Source organism: Salarias fasciatus, chromosome 7, assembly GCF_902148845.1.
Source record: "Salarias fasciatus chromosome 7, fSalaFa1.1, whole genome shotgun sequence".
NCBI lineage: Eukaryota > Metazoa > Chordata > Actinopteri > Blenniiformes > Blenniidae > Salarias > Salarias fasciatus.
Window position 1 is genome coordinate 9,994,511 of NC_043751.1, and position 23,938 is coordinate 10,018,448.

The 23,938-nt window shown below is 46.2% G+C and overlaps 2 protein-coding genes across 2 annotated transcripts; both read left to right on the top strand.

Moving 5' to 3' along the window:
* The first annotated feature begins 2,465 nt into the window (after positions 1-2,465).
* LOC115391801 (shaker-related potassium channel tsha2-like) lies at positions 2,466-3,930 on the top strand. Its single transcript, XM_030096155.1, has one exon. It carries the CDS (start codon positions 2,479-2,481, stop codon positions 3,928-3,930), a length of 1,452 nt encoding a protein of 483 aa, XP_029952015.1. The 5' UTR covers positions 2,466-2,478.
* A 3,060-nt stretch (positions 3,931-6,990) lies between these two features.
* Positions 6,991-12,136, top strand: LOC115391494 (potassium voltage-gated channel subfamily A member 1-like). Its single transcript, XM_030095768.1, has 2 exons — positions 6,991-7,181; positions 7,827-12,136. The coding sequence occupies exon 2, from the start codon at positions 8,112-8,114 to the stop codon at positions 9,585-9,587; it is 1,476 nt and encodes a 491-aa protein (XP_029951628.1). The 5' UTR covers positions 6,991-7,181; positions 7,827-8,111; the 3' UTR covers positions 9,588-12,136.
* Positions 12,137-23,938: the final 11,802 nt, after the last annotated feature.

Sequence of the window (23,938 nt, forward strand, 5' to 3'; positions counted from 1 at the left end):
ACACACACTTTTAAAATACTTGGCCGTGGGGGGAGGTGGAAGCCAAAGGGGAGTCACTGACACAAGTAGCTACCGTGATTACCTCACGTCTGCAAAGGGCTAAGAAGGACCGGTATATATTTAGAAAAAGGCGAACTTCAACGTATGAAGGGCAGCGAATCCAAATACTAGTAAATATGAACTTATTTCAGATCAATACAGTCAACTTTTCTGCTGAAGATTGCTCACTTCAACATTTATTTGATACTCACTCCTACTGGATTGTTTTCTGACCCTGAATTTTACCCTGTTTTCACTGGTGACTATATTTATCTCAACACCACCAAATGTGTTCAATCTGAAAGGCATTGATGCCAGTAATGCTCTCAGAGTGATTTGTTTAAGAATGATGAGAAAGCAGATGTCCCCTCGCTGAGAGTGACTTCACGGTGTCTCGTTACCGAGGGGGTCTCCTGCACTCATAGGTCGAGCCATTAATAACGATGGGAGGTTCCTCACTGTCAGCATTCATGCACCCTGCCGGCTTTACGGCGTGCATTTCTCTGGCTTCGCCTCGTTACACGCTCCCCCCCCTGTGAACTATGCGCGCACATGCAGTTCCCTGAACATACGCGAACGTATAGGATCGAGAAGGCACGGCCGCAGGTCCCCAACACAAACACACACATGGCAACGGAGTACACACCCTATTGGTGTTAACTACTCGTATGAGGTGCTCGGAGAAGATTGTTTACTGACAGAGATGAGACGAAAGTATCACTGACGACTTTGGGGAATGATAATTAAACATAATAGTGAGAAGTCGCTGCAGATCCCCATTGAACCATGAATCTTTAGCAGCTTTTTTCTTTTCGCTCCGACCGAACCATCGGAGTCTCGTGTCGACTCCCTGGGCTTGTTTGTTGGTGTTTGTTTCCCTGGATACAGTCAAGGCCTGACATCTCAGCCTGACCCAGACAGTCATTTGGTGAATGCTATATGCTAACACATTAGCAGCAGGCGGCAGTGTGTTCTGAAACTGATCCCCGGCGCTGAAATGTAACCCTTTGTTCTGTAATGAAAAGGTTAGAAAATTGTGCTTTTCTGGGAACCTGTCCTTGTTAAACTGGCTGTAAATAAAGAACTGGAACATTTTTAAATGGCGTGCTAGGCCCACAAAACATTTAAATGCATCTTACATGACAGAGCAAACCACTCGGGTTGGTTTTAGTAACACTGATTAGCACCCCTGTGCTATTATTGTTGTCCTCTTGAGTGTGCAGCATCTGACATAACTGATACAGCATTATTTAAAGTGGAAAAAAACAAGTTAAAGTTAGATCACAATGCCGCAGTGCACACACAAGGCCATTGTGATTATATGGGTCACTTTGCTTTGACATCTTTTCATTCCAATTCACAGGAATAAAACAATCCTCAACAATAAGACAATAGAGAATTTTCAAGAGAATTCCTGGTTGAGCAGATGTCTTTTTTCACACCTCTGTGTTTCCCTCAGCTGACCGCACGTATACAGGAGTTCCCTCTGTTCTCTGTTGTACAATTGAGCCCTCTAAGTGCGAGAAATGATGGATGTTATTTTGGCTGTGGCTTCCCGAAGCCACTATCCTCCCTGGTGACTCAAGTGTCAGTCAAGCCAGCAGTTTCCACTGGCTTGGCCTGGGAGGGCCCCTGGTTACACAAGGCTCCCGGCCGCAAAGCATTCAAATTATTGCATCTTATTTATTTCAAGACACATCTGATGTGTAGCCACACAGAAAAAAAAAAAAAGATCGCACACTGTGTTAAGTTGTATTTGTCATGGCGTAGCTTTTAAAAAGGTGGCAGTGACCCAAAGCAGAGAGACCCTCATCCTCGAGGTTCCCCCTCCTGACAAGAATAACCCCATGATTTCATGAATGAAGGACCTGCAGGCGGGGAGAGGACAGCACACGCTCCAAATCTGTAAATAAATTAACCCCGGCAAAGCAAGAATGGGCGTTAACTTGTGAGATTCTTGAGGCAGGGGAACCATAAAGATGTAGATATTGGTGCTGCTGCCTGTTTACTTGGAAATGACTGATCCGGTGAAGTGAGTCAGTAGGAGAGGGACAGCAGCAGCAGCAACAAGTGTCATCTGGTCTTCCAACTTGGGGAGGGCTTTGGAGTTTAAAATGGAGTGAATATGATAGCCTTCTCAAGCCATTGGTGTAGCCTGTGCAAGAGGAGATCTGTGTGCACTATTGAAAGTTGACAGCTCAGAGGCACTAATCCGACAAAAGGGCGTGTAAATCAACTGTTTTTTGTTTTTTTGTTGTTGTTGTTTGTTTCATCGACAAGGAAGAGCTTTTGGGGGAGTCAGGAACGGGGAAGGTGGGGAGGGGGAACCTGCCTGAATCTGCATGAGAGGGAGAGTCGGGAGGACGCCTGGACACAGGGGCAAGAGGAAGGCACCCGGGAGGTGAGCGGAGGATTTTACCCTCCGAGGGGTAAAAAAAGATGACTGTGGTGTCTCAGGAGAACCACGATGAGACTGTGGTCATCACTCCTCTGCTCCAAGACGCTGCTGACTTGGAACCGGCGGACCAGGAGTGCAGCGAGCGGGTGGTCATCAACATCTCCGGCCTGCGCTTCGAGACGCAGTTAAAGACCCTGTCTCGCTTTCCCGCCACGCTGCTGGGAGACCCGCGCAAAAGGATACGCTTCTTCGACCCGCTGAGGAACGAGTACTTCTTCGACAGGAACAGGCCGAGCTTTGATGCCATCCTCTATTATTACCAGTCTGGAGGGAGGCTGCGGAGGCCTGTCAGCGTACCTGTGGATATATTCCTGGAAGAAATAAAGTTTTATGAACTTGGGGAGGAAGCCATCGAGCTTTTCCGAGATGACGAGGGCTTGGCGAGAGAGGAGGACCGCCCGCTGCCCAACAATGTGTTTCAGCGCCAATTGTGGCTCCTGTTCGAGTATCCGGAGAGTTCGGGACCCGCACGGATAATCGCCATCGTGTCTGTAATGGTTATTTTGTTGTCTATTATTATCTTCTGCCTAGAGACACTGCCTGAGTTCAGAGAGGTCCCCATAGTCCAAGACATTCAGGTGAATGGCAGTGCGCCCGGCACAGCACCCAGTCCCTTCACAGATCCCTTCTTCATGGTGGAGACTCTCTGCATCGTGTGGTTCTCCTTCGAGTTCACCATGAGGTTCCTGTCGTGTCCCAGCAAAGCGGCTTTCTTCAAAAACGTCATGAACATCATCGATGTTGTGGCCATAGCTCCTTATTTCATCACGCTGGGGATGGATCTGGCCGAGCACCAGGGCAACAGCCAGCAGGCTGCGTCTCTGGCCATCCTGAGGGTCATCCGTCTGGTGCGGGTTTTCAGGATTTTTAAGCTTTCCAGGCACTCCAAGGGTCTGCAGATTCTCGGCCAGACGCTCCACGCAAGCCTCAGGGAGCTTGGGCTGCTCATATTCTTCCTCATCATCGGAGTGGTTTTATTCTCCAGCTCAGTTTACTTCGCAGAGATTGAAGACCCCGACTCCAAATTCACCAGTATTCCTGATGCGTTCTGGTGGGCTGTGGTGACCATGACCACAGTCGGGTACGGAGACATGTGCCCCTCCACCATGGGGGGCAAATTCGTGGGTTCCCTGTGCGCAATCGCCGGAGTGCTCACAATCGCCTTGCCCGTCCCCGTCATCGTGTCCAATTTTAATTACTTTTACCACAGAGAGAACGACGACGAGGAAAATGTTCAGTACGTGCACGTGACCTGCGGACAGCAGGTGCAGGAGTCGCAGCTGCTCTCGTTCGGCGACACTGACTCCTGCAAAAGCAACGACTCGCTTTCCAAGACTGAGTCCTATCGGGGAAGCGACGACCTGGAAGCTCTGACATATCCAAACGTGATCTCAGTGGCAGAGACGTACACAGGGAGGCTGACAGATGTGTAGGAGGAGGAGGAGGAGGAGGAGGAAGAGGAGGACGCTCTTAAATCTGGTGAGTTCCAGTGGAAGTGCAGTTCAGAGTTGTCCATGTCGGATGCTGCAGGTGTTTTTTTTTTTTAGCCTCCACTGATTCAGAAAAGTGGTGCCTCAGAGTTCACCATGAAACCTGGTAGTGACTGGCTTTATTTCAGTGTAACTGGATCCAGCAGACGACAAGAGGAAAATCATTCCTCCCACTGCTCCACATATTTTAACACACGGGGTCAGCTGAGAAATGAAAACAATCAGCAAGAAGAGAGCTGTGGATTAAATACCACTGCAGTTATATTTCAAATAAAAATTATTCAAACGTGGTTTTAGTGAAAAGTTCAGCCGCACATTAAAGTTTCTGTGACGCATTGGGAGCGCTCCATTCAGTCCCCAGCGTGGCGCACGGCCAAATCACCGCCGCATGTTCACGCAAATGGATTCAAACTAACACAAATGGATGGAAAAGTTCGTTTCAAACTGCGCAGTCTCCACGGAGTTTATGATTATTATTTTCATATTAAATGAAATATCTCGAGCGCGTGTTTGCCAAGAGTAATGCATCTCAAAGCGTTATAATGTTTCCTAACATTTCACTACCCAATTAGCTTGTTTTCAATTTGAAAAGAGGTTTAAAAGGATTTTAAGAATTTTTTTTTTTTTATCCTCACTGGTCGAAACGTTAAACCAGTGTTATAAAAATTGGAATTATTATTATTATAATTATTATTAGTAGTAGTAGTAGTATTATTAGTATTGGTATTGTTAGGCTAGTATTATTTCTTTATGAGTGTCTGATTAGAAGATAGGGATCCATGACATGAGTCTGATCAGAGCTGTCAGAACAAATGAGCTCTGAGCGCCACTGTGTGGATGATAAATATTCCTGCAGACATCGCTTCCTCTCAGGCACCACTGTGCAATAATAACACTCAAAGTTGCATATTTTCACACTGTCGCAAGTTGATCTGTTGATTTAGGAATAACCCGCAGATATCACGCTCTCGGACTCAGCATGTATTCCTCCAGTTTCCAGCCTGCTTTCTGTCCCTCCTCATGTTAACACGCTGGGTTTTGTTTTCTGCTTACTTCCAGGATTAAAATGAAGCCTGTTGTTCCATCTCAGCCACCACAGGACACGACAGTGGCACTGGATCATATTTATTCTTACGTCGCTGGTGTTATAGCCTACAGAGACCTTATGGTGCAAACGCATGGAAAAGCTGCCCTCATGAACACTGTGTGCATCGTCTAAAGGAGAACAACAACCTCCTCTTGTGCAGACTACAGAAATGACCACGTATTGTTTGTATAAAAGAAAGCCTTGTGTATATAATGCGTTTTTTGTATTTCAACGTCTTCCCTGTCTCATGCAGCTTCTATAATGCAAACTTGCAATTTACTTCTGTGTTGTTGCAAAAACATTCAGGTTGCACTGCAGCTGGTAGACTGGAGCATTATAATGCAACGTTTGCATGACAAGAACTCATTGTGACTTTTAAATGTAATAAAATATTTATTTTTCTAATTTAAAACATGTATGTGAACTTAAGTTAAGCCTTTTTATATATAAATGATTAATGAATAACAAACTATACCACTTGTCATCTTTCATTATTTCAACAAAAAGGCCGGAGTCCCCAAAAAAAAAACAAACAAAAAAAACAGCAAGTTCTTTATTTTGTTTTTACACTGATTAGCTTTACACTTTATCAGATGAGGTGCAGAATGATGGAGAAAAGCAGACATCGGGGTTCTTTCGCCATAAAACCAATTAACTAAATAAAATGCCATAGTGACAAATGAAGGATATTGTTTTAACTAAAGTGGAGAGAGTTCTGAAAAACTGCAAGCTAATCAGATCAGTTAATTCACTCATCCACTCTGATGGACATCACTGTCACGTTTAAATCTGATTTGGTCCTTGTGTTTGTTTTGGGGATTTCCTGCGGTGAATGAATGATGTGCGCTGTCCGTGGTGCTGAAACTGCAGAGCCTCGATCGTCTCCTCTGCCGCTCGCTCCTCACGCCTGCTCGAATTCTGAGGCCAAAATGTAGCAATGACTTCACACTGAGCAGATATCAGTGTCATGGAATACCAGATCTTTAGTGTGAGACCTGCGCAGCCTGCATACAAGCTCTGAGACACACAGTATGTCACACAGCATGCCATCTTTCTGGGAATTGTTACTCACTAAATGATTTAACCAAGGTTCACACCACTCCTCCATATATGCATTCTGCACAATATGTGGTGATACAGTGTTAAAGATGATGTTTGAATGTATCAGCGTTTGAAGATGGGTTTATTTTCCTGAGTTTGAGATGATCTCAGGTGTTTACATGGGGCGAGTTTGGAGGATCGTCTCTCCTTGCAGTGTAATTGCGCCAGTGCTGGCACACAAGCGTTCTTGTTTTTGTGCTGTATGGAGAACTTCTGGCGGCGTGCTTTAGTAGATCCGGTCTGCATTGCGTCGAAACCCTCCAACTCCTCCTCCTCCTCCTCCTCCTCCTCCCGCTCCTGCTCCTGCTTACAGCCCTCCCCTCTCCACACCACTCCACTCCTCTGCCCTCCCCTCCACTCCCTCGCCTCCTCTGCACTCGCATGTAAATGCACAGCAGAACATACTTGACATTGCCGAGAAAACATTCGGATGTCTGTGCTGCACCTCACCCTCTCTCGGCTCCGCACCTTTGCATTTTTCTTTTCCTCCCTCCCTCTTCATCCTGTGACTGCGCCTCTCCACGCTGCGCTGAAAACACGTTCTGCCCGTCATCTCGTCTGGTTGCAAAAAAAAAAAAAAAAGCAGCAGATTTCTGCTGATGCAGTGATGTCTGGAAATGTCAAGGGCTCGCTTATTGCCCCTTAATGTATCTCTCCCCCCCGATTTGCAGCGCAAGATTCTCTCCTGCGGTACACTGTAAGCTCTTCACACCGCCGTGCCGCCGCGCAAGCAACTATCGACGCTGCAGCTTTGCAGTCTCTTTTTCTCTCCCTTTTTTTCACCCCATCACCGACTCGTTAGAGTCGTCCGACTTTCATTTTGTTGCTTTTTTTCCATTTTGCATCCCGCTTCCCCGCAGTTTGGATGGTTATCGGCGCATTAAGGCTTTTTTATGCTCCAGTAGTTGCGATGTAAAGTTGCCACATGACGCGCACTGGTTCCCTGCTGTTGGATGATTTTACTCGAGGATAAGACGCATTCAAGACCTTTCAAGATCTACTCACGGTAAGCCCCGGGACTCCTGATTTATAGCGCCAGATTACGATGAGTTTGTCTTCTTCATGACAGCTTCTGCTGATGTTAAACACTTTTACTTAGGGCATTTTTTTCCTTCTGTGTACGGATTTCGCATAATTCCACCGCAATGGGCCTATAGAGTACATGCATGGAGAAACATGAGTTGGTGTAGTATCAAATGTTATGCGTCACATCATAATTCAGTCTGCTGATCGTGGGTAAAGCATAAATCGCTGCTGTGCGCCCTTCAGACACAACTGCAGCGTTTCACTGATGAACTAAAGTAAACACTTGTACTGAAATGACTTGATGAAAATACCAAGTCATCATGTGAAGGAATTTCAAAGGAGTAATCAACACAAAGTGTGGACCGAGCATGTCAGGCAGAGTTAAAGTGTTTCTACCAGTGATGTTTTTTATAGTTGTCGTGTTTTTTTCCTCTTCTGTTGGATAACTGCATTAATTACGAGCTGAGAGAAGTAAATAAATAAATAACTAAACTGCAGAAAATGCTAAGCCAGCAAATATCTTGGCTGTTTGATCCCATTATTTCCTCCCTCCCTTCCTCCCTCCCTCCCTCCCTCCCTCTCTCTCTCTCTCTCTCTCTTGTCTCTCTCTTTCTCTGGGTGACAGAGGCAGTAGCAACAACAGCTGCAGATGTACCGGAGAGCAGCAATGGTCAAGTCAGCGAGAACCGCAGTGGAGCCGCACTGAGGCGCAGCAGCCAACCAGCCTCCTCGTATCTGGGGACGTCTCCAGCAGTTTAAGGGGTGTGGGAAGCTGAGGAGTGGAAAATTTCCCCCCCAACCCTGAATGCCTGCTCAGTCCGACTAACCAGCGTTCCGGCACACGATTCCTTCTCCTCCTCCTCCTCCTCCTCCTCTTCTTCCTTCGCCAACTCCTCCTCCTCTTTCCAAAATGACCGTGGTAGCAGGAGACAACATGGATGAGACCTCGGCTGTCCCAGGCCACCCTCAAGACACCTACCCCCCAGACCACAACGACCACGAGTGCTGTGAGAGGGTGGTCATCAACATCGCCGGTCTTCGGTTTGAGACGCAGCTGAAAACTCTCTCCCAGTTTCCAGAGACGTTGCTGGGGAACCCCAAAAAGCGAATGCGGTACTTTGACCCCCTCAGAAACGAGTACTTCTTCGACAGAAACCGCCCAAGCTTCGACGCCATCCTGTACTATTACCAGTCCGGGGGTCGACTGAGAAGACCAGTGAACGTGCCTTTGGATATGTTCTCTGAAGAAATCAAGTTCTACGAGCTGGGAGTGGACGCCATGGAGAAGTTTCGTGAGGATGAGGGCTTCATCAGGGAGGAAGAGCGTCCTTTGCCGGAGAGGGAGTTCCAGCGTCAGATCTGGCTCCTCTTTGAGCACCCAGAAAGCTCAGGCACCGCCAGAGGGATCGCCATCGTTTCTGTGATGGTGATCCTGATTTCCATAGTCATATTTTGTTTAGAGACTTTACCACAGCTGAAAGAAGACCCAGCGGGTCGAATGGAACGAGTGGGAAACATAACTATTTATTACAAGCCAAATATCCTGACTGACCCCTTCTTTGTCATTGAGACTCTCTGTATTATCTGGTTCTCCTTTGAGTTGATAGTACGCTTTCTGGCCTGCCCAAGCAAACCGGCATTCTTCAAGAACATGATGAACATGATTGACATAGTGGCCATCATCCCTTACTTTATCACGCTCGGCACCGAGCTGGCTGAAGACCCAGAAAGCGAGGGGGTGGGGGAGCAGGCAACATCTCTGGCCATACTCAGGGTGATCCGACTGGTCAGGGTGTTCAGGATCTTCAAGCTGTCACGACACTCCAAAGGACTTCAGATTTTGGGGCAGACCCTCAAGGCCAGCATGCGAGAGCTGGGATTGTTGATCTTCTTTCTGTTCATTGGAGTCATCCTCTTCTCCAGCGCTGTCTACTTTGCTGAGGCAGAGGAGCAAGGATCCTACTTCACCAGCATCCCAGATGCATTTTGGTGGGCCGTTGTGTCCATGACAACTGTGGGCTACGGGGACATGGTCCCAGTCACCATAGGGGGCAAGATCGTGGGATCTCTGTGCGCCATCGCTGGTGTGTTGACAATTGCACTCCCAGTGCCTGTCATTGTGTCCAACTTCAACTACTTCTACCACAGGGAGACCGAGGGAGAGGAGCAGGCCCAGCTGCTCAACGTCAGCAACCCCAACATCCCCTCTGAAACCAACTCCAGCCGCCGTAGTTCGTCCACTGTCAGCAAGTCAGAGTACATGGAGATCGATGGAGACATAAACAATAGCATCGACAATTTTAGGGAGGCAAACCTCAGAACTGGCAATTGCACTATAGCCAACCAAAACTGTGTAAATAAAAGCAAGCTGCTTACAGATGTTTAGACACTAGTTAGGAACTTTAGGATCTCAATGGGACTGTCATATGTGGAGTAGACCATCACGTAGGAATGCTTCATTTATCTCCCCAAAGCGCTCTATGGCATTAGGCCTACTACTACGCTCAGCTTTTCAGAAAGGACACAGAAAAAACAAAGCTGTTAGAGTATATGACAGGTAGATAGAATATTTAATTCTTGTGATCCTACAAATATATAGTTATATCGAGAAGAAAAAACATTGATTATTGCGCATATCCACGGCTCCCTGGAGGATGCAGAGCACACCCTGTCTCCCGAGACCACGGCGTGACGATTCTAATCTTATGCATGGAGTACAGACAACATTTCAGCAAGTCGCACAACGCACCAGAGACGACTGCAGACAGGCGAGCATCTGCAGCCGGAGTGGTGAGCGCCAAGAAGTTAGGAGACCCTTTCACCTCGCTGCCACCACCACCAACACCGCCGCCGCCACCACCTCCACCTCCTCCACCCTCCCCTGAAACTTTCCCTCCTCTCCTCCCGCTCCGTCCAGAGGATCTACTACTCAGCAAAGCACCTTATAGGAGGAAGACTGATCTCTCTTCTTTGGATGTAAACAGATGGTGATCTACTTGCTTCACGGACATCTGCATCGCTGCTCTTTTCCAGCAGCTGCTGTAATTGTGTTATCACCAAGTGATTCAATGCCATACCCTTTAGATGCAACACAGCACAATGATAAAGTGAGCTTCACACGAGCATGATTAGAGACTTTCCCCATTTTGATATCGGCATGCACGAGACATATCTCACGTAACAGGAAAGGATGTTCTTTTGGATATCTGCCTCCATCTCCCTCCCCTCCCCTCTCATCGGTTTTCATACTGAGTGCACTGGATGAGTTTTTAATTTGAAATGCTAATCATTTAGAAGTATAGAAATTGAATGTTAAACTTAAGGGAACAGTACATAAATGAGATCATAGCATGAAAAAGTTACCTGCATTATGGTCTATCAATTAAGGTACTTTTGTATCCTGGTATATTTAATGCATGACGTGAGTATACAGCTTGTTGCAATTCAGGCACTCTGCGGTGCCCTATCATCAGGGAAACTAAGGAAATCAAATTCTGGATGTTTCTGAATTGTGATCAAATATATCCAAACCCATCATGAGGATGCAGAGTTCCTAATTTAAAGGTAGACAAAGAAACTGAATAAGTATTATCAAAAATGCATATAATCACAATAAGCAACCAATTACAGTATTAGTCAATAGTGCAGTGCATGGACCTTCTTTGAACAAGAAAAGTTAACACATTTTTAGTCACGCTTCCATCTCAATCTCTGATTTGAGTACGTATTGGTTTTCAAATCCGCCGCAGAAGGATCGCCACCAAACTTCACGTCACGTTTCAGAGAGTTATTCAGACATTAGTTGCTAGTGCCTTTATCCCTTTCACCAACAGGACCAGTGAAAGTGCCTCTGTGTACAGTGGTGTTCGTGTGGATGAGCAGAGCTGGTTTTGCCGTCTGTTTTACTCTTAATGTTTGTTACAATGTTAACAATGATGCTGGTTGAGCAAGGTTGAAAAAGCAGGTGACTGTTGTGGGAAAATGAGGAAGAAAAAGAAAATAAGATGATCCATGCTATCATGCACAACCCAGTTTTCATGCTGTTCACGCACTTAATTATGCCCTTAAGCAGCAACGTATTGTACTCTGCATGTTTACCATTCCAAGACAAAAGGGAATATTCATACGGTTTGTTTTAAACGATGTTTAATTATGTTTCTCTCTTTATTTGTGTGCACCATGCATCCTTTCAGGGTCTCTACCTCAGCGAGGTCATTGCAAACTTGCTGCACAGCTGCAAGCTTCAATGCAGGGCTTCCTATACCATAATGCAAAATGGAACCTTAAGTGTAAAAATGCAGCCATGCAATATTGAATGTGAGAGTCCCAAAGCATAGCCTTTACACGAGCACTTAGGACGAGTAGTGTACCGCAATCCCGCTCCTTTCTTTTCCACTTAAAGCTGCGCACAATCAGGACATTCATTGGTAGTGAGTTTTGTAGAGATTGCGTGACTCCCCCTCCAGGGGTGAGGTTGACTGGTTTCATGTGTTAGTGTTTCTGAAACAGTGCCGCGTTCAGGTGCTGTCGTGTCACAGGAAAACACCTGAGTGTGCTTGAACACATCCGACAAGGTGAATCTAGCTTTTTAAAAAAAAAAAATGTAACCCTGCAGTTATTGGGCATTTGGACGCACAGCAAAGTGTAGCCCGTCTTTTGCACAATTGTTTTAATCTGCTGCTTGAAATATTTATTTAGGAGTGAGGCTTTTTTATTTATTTGAGCTCGCTCGTGTGCCGCGCATTGTTTCTCCTCAGCGTAATGTTCCAGACGGGCAGACTGCAGATAGATAGGAACAAATTTTAATGACTACTTGAAAATATCCAGCTACTGCACATCAGTCGACACTCAGTGTTAAGATGAATTGATCCAAATGATGGGACGATTTTGTACTGTACGCTCTCCCGCGTCTCTGTCTAGCACTCTGTCCTGCAGGCTGAAAAAAAAAAAAAACAGAAAAGAGCTCCACTGCAGTGATACTTGAATGTCATAGTTGTTTCTGTTGGTGCAATGGCTATTCTCTGTGGTGCTAGTACAGGACGAACACGATTGTCTTGTTACTGTAACATGCAGCGAGCTTTTCAGAAAAAAAAAAAAATCATTTTATTTTAAACCTTCGAATAATCTTCTATTATTATAGAATTATATATAATTTAGGACACAGTTTGGAAGCGATTTTCATGCTGAAGAGAATCTGCCTCAGACGGGGTGAAACATGCCAGATGTCGGTTACTTATCATGAAAAAATGATGACAACTGAAGAATATTTCATTCATTTTGCCGAACGCACAAGTAATACCCGATATCCTCCGCTATATATACAGTTAAAAAACAATCAAATTTAGAATAGTTTCATGATTCCAGCTATCAGGAGATAGCTTGCTTTGGTGTTCTTCGTCTTTGACACTGATTCCTGAGAGCAGCGGTGTTTGTACCATGCATGAAACAGTCCGACGCAAACACAAGAGACACCCCTCGCATTAACCGCTGCTGCTTTTTGCTGTGTGTGTGTGTGTGTGTGTAGGTGTGTGTATGCGTGTGGGTGGGTGGGGTAGGGGGGCATGTGTGGACGGTGCTACACATTCAATTACCCAACAGACATGCATTCTTAACAGCAATAGAATAACAGATAACCTGTTTCTTAGATGCTTTTTGTATTTAGAAAAAAAGAAAGAAATTAATAGGAAAACAAATCTATTTTGAATGTCAGAGACACTGCAAATCACTTGACAGATACTCACAACAGGGCTGTTTATGTACCAACCTCTTAAAACCTTCGTTCTGGGATTTTGTAAAGGTCAGCGGGGTCAAACGTAAAGGCTGACGTTGTTAAAAAAAAAGAAAAAAAGAAAAAAGGAAAAATGTCTGTTCCGGCTGAGCATCTTGGCTGTTTTGCTGCTGAGGGGCTCTTTGGAGCCCGCAGGAAGGACCCATAATGCACTTGGGGCGAGAATCTCCCCTCAGTCGACTGAAGTCAGAGAAGGTGCCTAAACTGTTGTACATGTTCATTTGTCGAGCTTATTGTCCGGTGTTACGCTTCTGCAGACAAACACGAGCAAGAAGGTCTGAAAAAATGACACTAATAACCTATTAAAGGATGAACTCTCATGAGAACCAAATGTAATTTAGTTATAGTGACATAAATTAAAGTAACCAATATATACTGCAGTTATGTATGAAAAACAAGTGTGATCTTATTTGCCTGTTTGGTTTGTTTTGGATGGCACCGTAACGCGACAGCTTTAGGAAGGACATGCCTTACACTGGAATATCAAAGCAGTATGTTCCTACAGCAAGCCATGATCGAGAAACTACTGTATTCTGAACACTTGCTTTACACTAGATGATATGGAGAAGTGTACCCTTATAAAAAAAAAAACAGGAAAAACACGGTTTGTCTCTTTGCTTTTTGAACTACAAAGAAGAAAAAGGATTCACCCCAAAACACCATGTTCATGTTTGTTTTTCCCACTTTTTTTTTCCAAATCTCTGCTGCTGAACCTCCTGCTACAATGTAAAGAAACCTACTGATCGCAAAAAAAAAAGACAAAAAACTGCATGGTCGACGGAAGACTGCATGAGCTTTGCCTTTCAAACTGCAGATCAACTATAATGCAGTCGCATCGTTACAAAAAAAAAATTAATAATAATAAGAGAGAGAGAAACCCTTGCTTTCATCTTCCTGTAAGGCCCTGTTGAGAGAAGTGTTGTGAAGCGTGTCCTCGGCTGGATTCCCTAAAAGCACCTTAGCGCCGGCCGCTCCACTGAGACGGGGTCCGGCGTCCAGGTGGCCGATCGCTGGGCCTTGAATGTGAGCGAGGACATTAAGGGCTAGTTTCTCCGACTTTGTCTCTGTTCTAGGACTGAACTGCTCTTTCAACGTGACGCTCGGCCCGACCGCGATGTGGGAAACATGTCCACGGTGTCTGAACAGGGCCTGAGCCACACCCCCTCCCCCTGTACTTCACCGGTTTCAAAGCGTTCTCGTTTATCGAAAGAAAAAATAAAGTCTTAATACTGGACTTGCTCTTTTTTTGCCTGCTAAGGAGGCGCCAAACGGGACTGAATGTCGGGATGTTTGTGTACCTCACTCACCAAAGGTGACAATACAATGCGAGGTTGTTGTTTGTATCCGAAGTGTGACGGCTGACGGCGAGTTTGTTCTTTTTTCTGTCGAGAATACACGGTTCATCGGCGGCCGGGACAAAGCGGGGGGCCTTTTGGGAGCTAAGCGCTTGGAGGACTGTTGAACTCTTCTGCTCTTCTTTTCATCCACAAGCAAGCCAAACTCGGATTGTGTTCCCCAACCCAGCCGTCATCGTCATGTTGTGTTTACCGAGGATTATGCTACGGTGTGTTCAGTTTGTCACGTGATGACAAAGGCATGGTCTGTGATCTATGCAAGGGTTACTTGTTTATTTTCTTTCGTATATCACTTATGATTTCATCTTACATTAACTTCAATAAATTTTTAAGGATCCACTGGTGTATGCTGATTCTGGCTCGGGGATTGGGGGGGAGGGGGTGAATATAGATGTATATCTGCACAAGGAGACCATCCATCCTTGACACCGGCAGCAGGAATATGTTGCAGTGTGCATTGTTACAGAACTCCAGAACACCCCGGTACTCCAGTACCCTCTCGCTGAAGCCATTAGCAGTGATTCATGGGGCTCAGGTAATGCTTCCACGCTAATCCTCCCGTCCCAGGAGAGCGCCACTTACCTCTGTCGTTGCCTGCGAGTCGCTACATAACTAAGACGCCCGAAGAGCTCCCCTGTTCTCACACAGGCTGCACGTGCTGAGTGCACACTGCTCGGGCTGGGAACTGACTGATAAGACACACTCTCGAACTGTAAAACTCACCGGCAATCATTTACCAAACACATCGGCTGAAAACCAATCTCATTTTGTTATTTTACCAGGAGAAAACTAAAACATATTTATTGACAGCCGATTAAATGATGACTTCCGATGTCTCCTCAAAGCATACTCTAGAACTCCCTGTTTGATTTTGGACACACTGTCAGCTGGAGGGGTCTCTCCTTATTGAACGTGTGCAGCTGTCAGGGGCAGTCACCCTAAAACAGCAGACCGGACTGAGAAGCGTGGAAGGGAAAGTGAGCGATGGAGCCGAGACAAGTAGGCGCAGTTTTCGGGGTGTCAGGATGATTCATTCCCACTCGAGTCCTCCGATGGCGTGAAGCTGAACATTGGGCAGCAGAGGCCTCGTGGTGAATACTGCAGCTCATCTGTCTCTGTCCATCTGTCTCTCTCTCTCTCTCTCTCTCTCTCTCTCTCTCTCTCTCTCTCTCTCTCTCTCTCTCTCTCTCTCTCTCTCTCGGTGTGTCCGTCCCTCTCAGTTTCTCTGTTTGTGTTTGCTGTATGGTGACCTGAGCAGAAGACAGCCTCCTCTCCATTCCTCTGCATTGCCCTCAGGAAATGCAGCACTCCTCACTCTGCAGGCAGCAGCAGCAGCAGTAAGGGTGGGGTGAGTTGGCACTGATCCCACTCTTCTCCTTGCACACACACACTCTCTCTCTCTCTCTCTCTCTCTCTCTCTCTCTCTCTCTCTGTCTTTCTCCCTCTCTTGAGTCACGGTGCTCCCCACTGTACAGGAATAACACACAGAAGTGGAGCTCGGTAGCTGCAGAGGATTTCACAACACTTCTGCCGGCTTCCTGCTCTCTGATGCATCGCTCTAATCCAAACACTTCAACGTACAACTATAGCATCACGCCGTCAGATAGCACATTACACAACCCGCTTCTCTGTTCTTTGTCCTACAAAGCTCCGCGGAGTGTCATATTTTTCACCGACACTCCACGTTACTGCTGTTAAGTCGCTTTAAAACTACATTCGTCTTCTCTTTGACCGTCTGGGAATAGACTGACACAGCCGGGACAAGAACGGTGTTTAAATAATAAGTTTCAATCTCTAAATAAGCATCACTTTCTGTGTTAGATGGGCTGCTGCTTTACAGCAGGAGTGACAGAAGCTTCCATATTTGTATATTGTTATATTCTATTACCTTCCAGTAATATAGTACAGGTCTGCAGCTTGTTTTTTACTGCTGTAATTAAATTAAGTAAACTAAATAACAACAAAAACAACAATAAAATAAATAATGAAGTAAATTAACTTATATATTAAGAATAAAATCTAAAATTAAGCTAAAAGGTAAAGCAATCAGGCTAAACACTAAAGTGTTTGTGGAAAATTAAAAATGAAATTCAGCAATGTTATTCAGATATTTTTGAATACTCTCTTTTTATGGAGGAATTTTGTGTGACTGAATGTGAAAGAGATTTCACTGACATAAGCTGTAATTCTTTTATATACTGTAGCTTCTGTTGGTTTTTCATTTTAACACTGTACAAACCTGATATTTGAAAGTGAATTTTTAAATCTATATGTCTCAGATTTCATCTTTGCTTTTTGCAGATGATGTTGTCCTGTTGGCTTCATCGAACCTGGACCTACAGCATGCACTGGGGCGGTTCGCAGCCGAGTGTGAAGCGACAGGGATGAGGATCAGCACCTCCAAATCCGAGGCCATGGTCCTCGACCGGAGGAAGGTGGCTTTCCCTCTCCAGGTCGGTGGAGAGATTCTGGCCCAAGTGGAGGAGTTTAAGTATCTTGGGGTCTTGTTCACGAGTGGGGGACGGATGGAGCGGGAGATTGACAGGCGGATCGGTGCAGCGGCTGCAGTGATGCGGTCGTTGTATCGGTCCGTTGTGGTGAAGAAGGAGCTGAACCGAAAGGCGAAGCTCTCGATTTACCGGTCAATCTACGTCCCCACCCTCACCTATGGACATGAACTTTGGGTCATGACCGAAAGGACAAGATCCTGGATACTAGCGGCTGAAATGAGCTTCCTTCGTAGGGTGGCTGGGTGCTCCCTTAGAGATAGGGTGAAGTGCTCAGTCACTGGGGAGGAGCTCGGAGTAGAGCCGCTACTCCTCCACATCGAGAGGGGCCAGCTGAGGAGGCTCGGGCACCTCTTCAGGATGCCTCCTGGACGCCTCGCTGGGGAGGTGTTCCGGGCACGTCCCACCGGGAGGAGACCCCGGGGAAGACCCAGGACACGCTGGAGAGACTATGGCTACGTTCACACTGCAGGGCTTAATGCTCAATTCGGATTTTTTTGTGAAATCCGATTTTTTTGCGAGTTCGTTCACATTTACAATAAAATGCGACTTGTATGTGATCTCCCGTCTGAACGGAATACCACCCAAAAGTGTCCCGCATGCGCAGAAGAGGACAGAACGACGTCACGCAGCAGCGCGCTTCAGTGTTTGCGGAACCCAGAAACAACATACAAAATCTACAGCTTTTCAAGCGTCGATGATTTATTTAAGAACTGATCAAACACGTATTCTTACAATTGAATAGTGAGCAATCATTTCAGTGCTGCGCTTCTAATCAGCCGCTCCGAGCTCCTTCTGTGTGTGTGTGTGTGTGCAGGGCCGGCTCTAGGCATAGGCGAACTAGACGGCCGCCTAGGGCGCCACGTCCCGAGGGGGGCGCCGCGGTCGTACAAGGGGCGCCACGACGCTCTGTGTTCCGTGTGGCCCGCTGTGCAGCGGTCCGACGCACTGCGCTCCTCGTCCTCGGCGCTGCCCGGCACTGATCGGTATTGTTCGGCATCGCTCCTCAGCGCACCCCCCCCCCGCTCAACAAATGTCGGGACCGCTCGAAAAACACGCTCCCAAGGGGCGCTCGTCTCGGGCTCGCCTAGGGCGCCTCTGAAGCCCGGGCCGGCCCTGTGTGTGTGTGTGTGTGTGAGAGAGAGAGAGAGAGAGAGAGAGAGAGAGAGAGAGAGAGAGAGAGAGAGAGAGAGAGAGAGAGAGAGAGAGGGAGCGAGGGAGAGCGCGCGTGTGGATATTATTATTATTTTTCCTCCCCGTTGTCCTGGCGCTGCACAATTTAGCGAATGAGAAGGAAGAGAGCCAAGTTTTTGGCCATGGCGTTTTGTGGGGCAGCGGCAGCAACAGAGAAACGCAGTCAGGAGTGGGGGGACAGTGATGAGAGGCTTTAATGATACGGAGTTCAATAATAATTTTCGGATGACAAGAACTCCCTTAATGTGCGTCTGCGAGCGCCTTTTTTTAACACTCACGGTAAGACTCACGTCTTCAGCGCCCCACATCGTGACGTGCAGGTCGGATAAATGCGACCTGGCCGTTCAGACTGAAGTCGCATGGCAAAAGATCCGATACGTATCGGATTTAGGACCACATATCCAAGTGGCCTGGGTCGCATTTGAAAAAATCGGATCTGTGTCGTTCAGACTGTCAGGAAAAGATCCGATACAGGTCGCATAGGGGCAAAAAAATCGGATTTGGGTCACTTCAGCCTGCAGTGTGAACGTAGCCTATGTCTCTCAGCTGGCCTGGGAATGCCTTGGGATCCTCCCAGAAGAGCTGGAGGAAGAGTCTGGGGACAGGAAGTCTGGGCATCTCTGCTGAGACTGCTGCCCCCGCGACCCGGTCCTGGATAAGCGGTGGAAAATGGATGGATGGATGTCTCAGGTTCATTCAGATGCTGCATCTGGCATGTTGTCAGTCAGTCTCACGGCAGCCGTACAAAGTTTTTTGCAGACCACATACAAACTTACCCCATGTCTTGAAAGCTTAGATTCAACCTAAGATAATGTTCAAAAATGAACATTTCCCAAACAAAAAGATGACACTTCAGCTTCTTCAAGTACAGTTCAGCTCTCACAATGTCTTCCTCTTCATGTTCATCTTTGACATAATTGGTCATCAGGGCTCTGGGCATAGGTGAACTAGACGGCCCACAGAGGGATTCTAAACATACATGAAGTTCATCTTTCACAGGAGATGTTAGGATCAATCTTTTACAATCTGGATTTATTCTGAGCTTTTTTCAGCATTTTAATGCTCAGACGAGATGATTCATGACTTCATTGTTGGGATCAGGAGTCCAGAAGAAGGGAAACACCTGAAATATCCAACAGTGGATCGGGGTGGAGCGGTTCCCACCCTGGAGAAGAGCTTCAGTGAGTATTTACAAGAACAAATAAGCTCAAAAGCTAACATGTCTCTAACTGCAACGATCCTGTTTTTAATCACCGGCAGAGCTCAGTGGCCTGGAGGAAGAACACACACTGTAAATACACTCCTTAGCTTTTGTGTCTTCATGGGGTTTGTTGACAATAAGAAATAAAGTATCTCTTTAGAGGGTTCAGTGCACACAAACACTGGCGGATGTTTATTCGAAGTCTCCGGTCAACACAGGTCCCAGATGTCAGCCTCTGCATGCTAATGAGGAACATCTAATTGAATCTGTGATGGTTTAAGCCGCCGTCCCAGTAATCCCCGATCAGCATGTCGGACAAACGGAGGGGCTGTCGGTCAGAGAAGCGTGTCTCGATTGGCCTCCTCCTCCTCCTCCTCCTCCTCCTCCTCCATGAACACACAACACAACCTGAGCACATCTCTTTGAATGAAAAGCCTTCTGTCAGCTTTTAGGCAAATGTGTTCTTATCAAGGAATGAGCGCCTCCAGCCGCGACTGCATGCAAATGTGCTCTGGTTTGTGTGTGCTCATTACCTCCCTGCCTCTCTTTGACACACACACACATACACACACACACACACACACACACACACACACAAGCACAGCCGGCTCGCCTGAGTCAGGCTTCTTGATTCCCTGATCGATTTCTTTGAAGACAGACACTCATCCTGTATCCCTTGGATGAAAACGCGCTGCCGTTCCTGTCGATGTCATCCAAAATGTTTGGTGGCCGCGGCCCAGTCAGCTGTGCACGCACAGTATCATATGACCACCGTGTATCAAATCACAGCTGTCCTCTGGTGTCGGCTTTAGAGCTTTGTCAAACCACATCTCTGCAGGAGTGCACCATTAACAAGGTTAGAGCTTCTGCATGTTAACAATGTGTAAAATAGCTTTGACAGCATTATTGGATCTTCCCCCCGCTGGAGCCGGAGTCCCCCTGGGTCCGACACCACCCCACTCCCCGGTCCGAGCCCACCGGCCGGTCTTACTGCCCCCCCACCCCACCCCGGATCCCAGAGGCCCTCTCTCTGGCCCACTTCCTCTTCGCATTACCTCCATCAGGCCAGGCTCTGCTGACACACTTGTTTAATAATTAAGGGCACGTCCATAATTTCCTCGTCCTTGTGGAAGTCCACAAATGGTCTCTGTGAAACTCGGGCCGGTTAAATGTACCTCTTTGCTCCGGGCGACTGACAGCCCTACATCAACGCAGCAGTGCAGCGTGGGAGACGCGATGTCGTCCAGAGGAAGCGGCGGCAGTCAGAGAGCCGAGTTCCCCATCATCGGCGAGAGCGCCGCATCTTCCAGGTTTCAGTGGCGTCGAGATGTTTCCTCCTCAAGCGGAGTGGAGACAATACAGCTCAGAATAAGTAACCACACACAGTGACGTTAAACTTTTGAATAACCATCTTTGATTAGTTCGAAAAGATAATCAGGTTTTCATAAGACGAAAAAAAGACTGCACATGCTTCACTAAATTGTTATTTTCTAAAGTTTTCAAGTATTCAAGAGATGGTTGCTTAAACAAGTTTTGGATCTTTAGCTGATTCCAGGCCCTAGCACTGGTGCAATTTGAGGTTTAAGAATCTGTAACCGACAGCCAGACTCTTGTAACCCTCATCTCTTCCTCTGTTCCAGCCCCGCAGCAGGGCGGGATATCTGTTATCAATGCTCTGCGTCTGGAAATGTCCTTGCGGTGTTGGGTGATGAGGATCTCGGTTTACATGCTGCTCCTGCCCGGTTTGCAGCGTCAGCCGGTTTGTCCGGCGGAGAAAAATTCAAAACTTTACATCAACCAAAGTTGTGCTGTGACCTTCCAGCTTCAAGTTTCATCACGGGAAGCGTCCGACAAATACAAAACCACAGAGTGGTACCACTGCGGAGCGCGAGGGCGGAGTTCGCAGCTCGTGCTGACGGGACTCTGGGCCACCGTCAGGAGGTCAACAGGAGGTCAACAGGAGGTCAATCTGTTTAGAGGCGAGATGCCTTCAGGGTCAGCAGTGAAAATGTCTTGTTTTTTAAATTTCTTCTTTTCTTCCTTTAAGTTAGTCTTGTTCTGCTCAAAGAGGGACTCATATCTCATTTACTTATATCTCATTTATAAATATTTTTTGTAGCTTTGGGTTTTTTTATCCACTCTCTTTTTTTTCCTTTCTTTCTTTTTTTTTTCTTTTTTAGAAGTTTAGGTGTTATTTTCTTTTTTTCATCATATTTCTGACAGAAAGAGAATTACACTTGTACTTTTGGTTGATTTGGTAATTTTCATTCTTTTGTCGCTTGTTTCAGATCACTTCCATCTGCTTTAGTTTTGAGTCATGTTTGTCCCTGTTTATTCATTTTGCCTGTTCTATTTAGATTTAGCACTGTTTATTCTTGCCTCACGTTGTTTGCTTTTGTCTCACTTTCTTCATTCTCCTGGAACAACACACCTGACCGGACTGACTGTGCCCTCTGGCCTGTGTCAGATACGCTCGTTCGGTAATACGTCCCCGAGTTACAGCACGAAGAATGAAAACACAGAGCTTCCGAGGGCCTGAAGGGGAGATTGTGTTACCTGAAGAACGAGAGGTTTCCTTGCGTTTCCAGTTTTGAAGCTGAACTGAGCCGATCAGCTGCTCCTTCTATTTACCGAGCGGAGCAGAAAGTGCTATCGATTGACATCTATATCAGAACATATTTCCCAAACTGTCGAACTATTCCTTCCTCCCTCGCCGCTGCCAGCTTTCATCCCTCATAGCACACTTTCATTTAATTAACTGGATGTTTTTACCCACAGTGTAAAAGTCATTTATCATTCACGACACGCTGCTGCTGCTCCGCCTGACCGCTGGCGTCTCTCCTCAAACCTTTTGATCCTCACTGTATAAATCTATCCTGTTATGTTTTTTGGGGGGTTTATTCAGGTAAAATCCTTCACATCTGTCACGACTTTTCCTAAAACACCCAAATAATGAGGCTGAATGTGAGACTCTGGCCTGAGAGGACACATTATAGGACATAAATTAGCGCCGGTGTCGCTGGGCGTACGGACCCCAGACAGCAGGACCATTACATACTGCACCATGATGGAGCAGCATGTCAGTCTTCCTGGCCTGGACACATTAACTGGACTGCTGGTTGAATTTACTGTAAAGGCTCGTGGAGACTTGAGCACGCTGCAAAAAATATCCTCCTCAGTCTCCTGCGAATGACCTAATGATTGTGGATCTAAAAGTAAAACTGTTTCCAGTGCTTTAAACTGTACCTTACTGTCAGTACTGATGGAATTTTAAAATATTCACATCATTAATTCATTGAAAATGTGTCTCTGTGGTGACACCTTTAAATGTCTTGTTTTGACTAAACCCAAAGATATTCACTGTTATGTAATCCAGGGGAAGACGCCAAATTCTGACATTAGAGGCTGAAACCACAGAATTCTTGCAGTTTTTTCTTGAATAAAACTTCAATATTAAAAAAAAAAATCTTCAACAATAGATTAGCTCAAACCATCTGATTTCAGTTTAAACATCAAATGTGGGACTATGTAACTTTTGAAAGCTAACTTTTTGCAGTGCGGGCAGCAGCTCTGGTGAGAAGGCCTGTCAGACGCTGACAAATGGAGAGAGTGCTTTCTCCTGAGAGCGGTCCCTGCAGGTTTCACATACAGGCAGCCAGCGCACCGCCAGGAAATTATATGTATACATCACCGGCCATCATAATGTTGTCATGAGAAAACCTCATGAGTTAGGACTGAGCGCCGGGCCGACACCGGGCCGATTTGGAAGGTGAGCCGGCGTTGTTGCAGCTGGCGTCTCTGGAAGCTGAAAGCTCACCGAGTCGAACACATGGTGACCTCTGCTGGCTGCAGCAGTCGTGACAGGAGCAACGCTGCTGAAGCTTTCCTTCACACCGCTGCCACCTTTTACACACAAGCTTTCAGTGCTGTTTTATTTGCATTGAGAACGAATACTGACCTGTTGAATGACAATGCTTTATCTTATGCTTTATGAAACATACATAACAAAACTGAGACGCCTCAATGCGATGAAAGCGCCTCGGTCTCGCTCTGCTGTTTAACCAGGACAACAGCGCCAAATCATCCCACTTCATGAGGCTATAAGAAAAAAAGCCGCGCTTATTGTTGACTCATCTCTCATCTGAATCAACACAGGTGGACGGACGGCTGCACATGTCTTGTTCTCATTCAGGCACAATGAAGAACAGAAAATCCTTCACTGCCATGGCAAAAAGCTCACAAAGACAAAAAAAAATCTATAACACAACTGTCTATTTAGCAGCGTGATGATGGTCAGTATGCTTCATTCTGGTGAATAATACTCTTTCTCACCATGCCTGGTCAGAAGCACAAGCACACTTCTGAGTGTCTCTCTGTTTTACTGTAAAGTCCTGACCTCAGTGTGTGTCACGGCTTCATATGGATGGTGTTGTTGTCATTATATAACTGGATTGAACGGAGTCAGGGATGCTTTATTGTGTGTCAGAATAAGTGTCTCTGTGTTCAGAAAAGCAGGAAACAGTCTGAGGATCTAAATGGCTGCAATCGGTCTATAATCACTTGTGAGGTTTTATTTCTTCTAAAACAGCAATTTTAAATGAAAGATATCTATGGAAAAAACAAGATAAAATAACTGTTTTTCACAGGCAGAAACATTTTATCGCATTTTACACAAAATTGTCCCTTTAGACA

What these genes read in the sequence shown, in the direction of transcription:
- LOC115391494 (XM_030095768.1), top strand. Translation starts at nt 8,112, where the DNA reads ATGACCGTGGTAGCAGGAGACAACATGGATGAGACCTCGGCTGTCCCA.
- LOC115391801 (XM_030096155.1), top strand. Translation starts at nt 2,479, where the DNA reads ATGACTGTGGTGTCTCAGGAGAACCACGATGAGACTGTGGTCATCACT.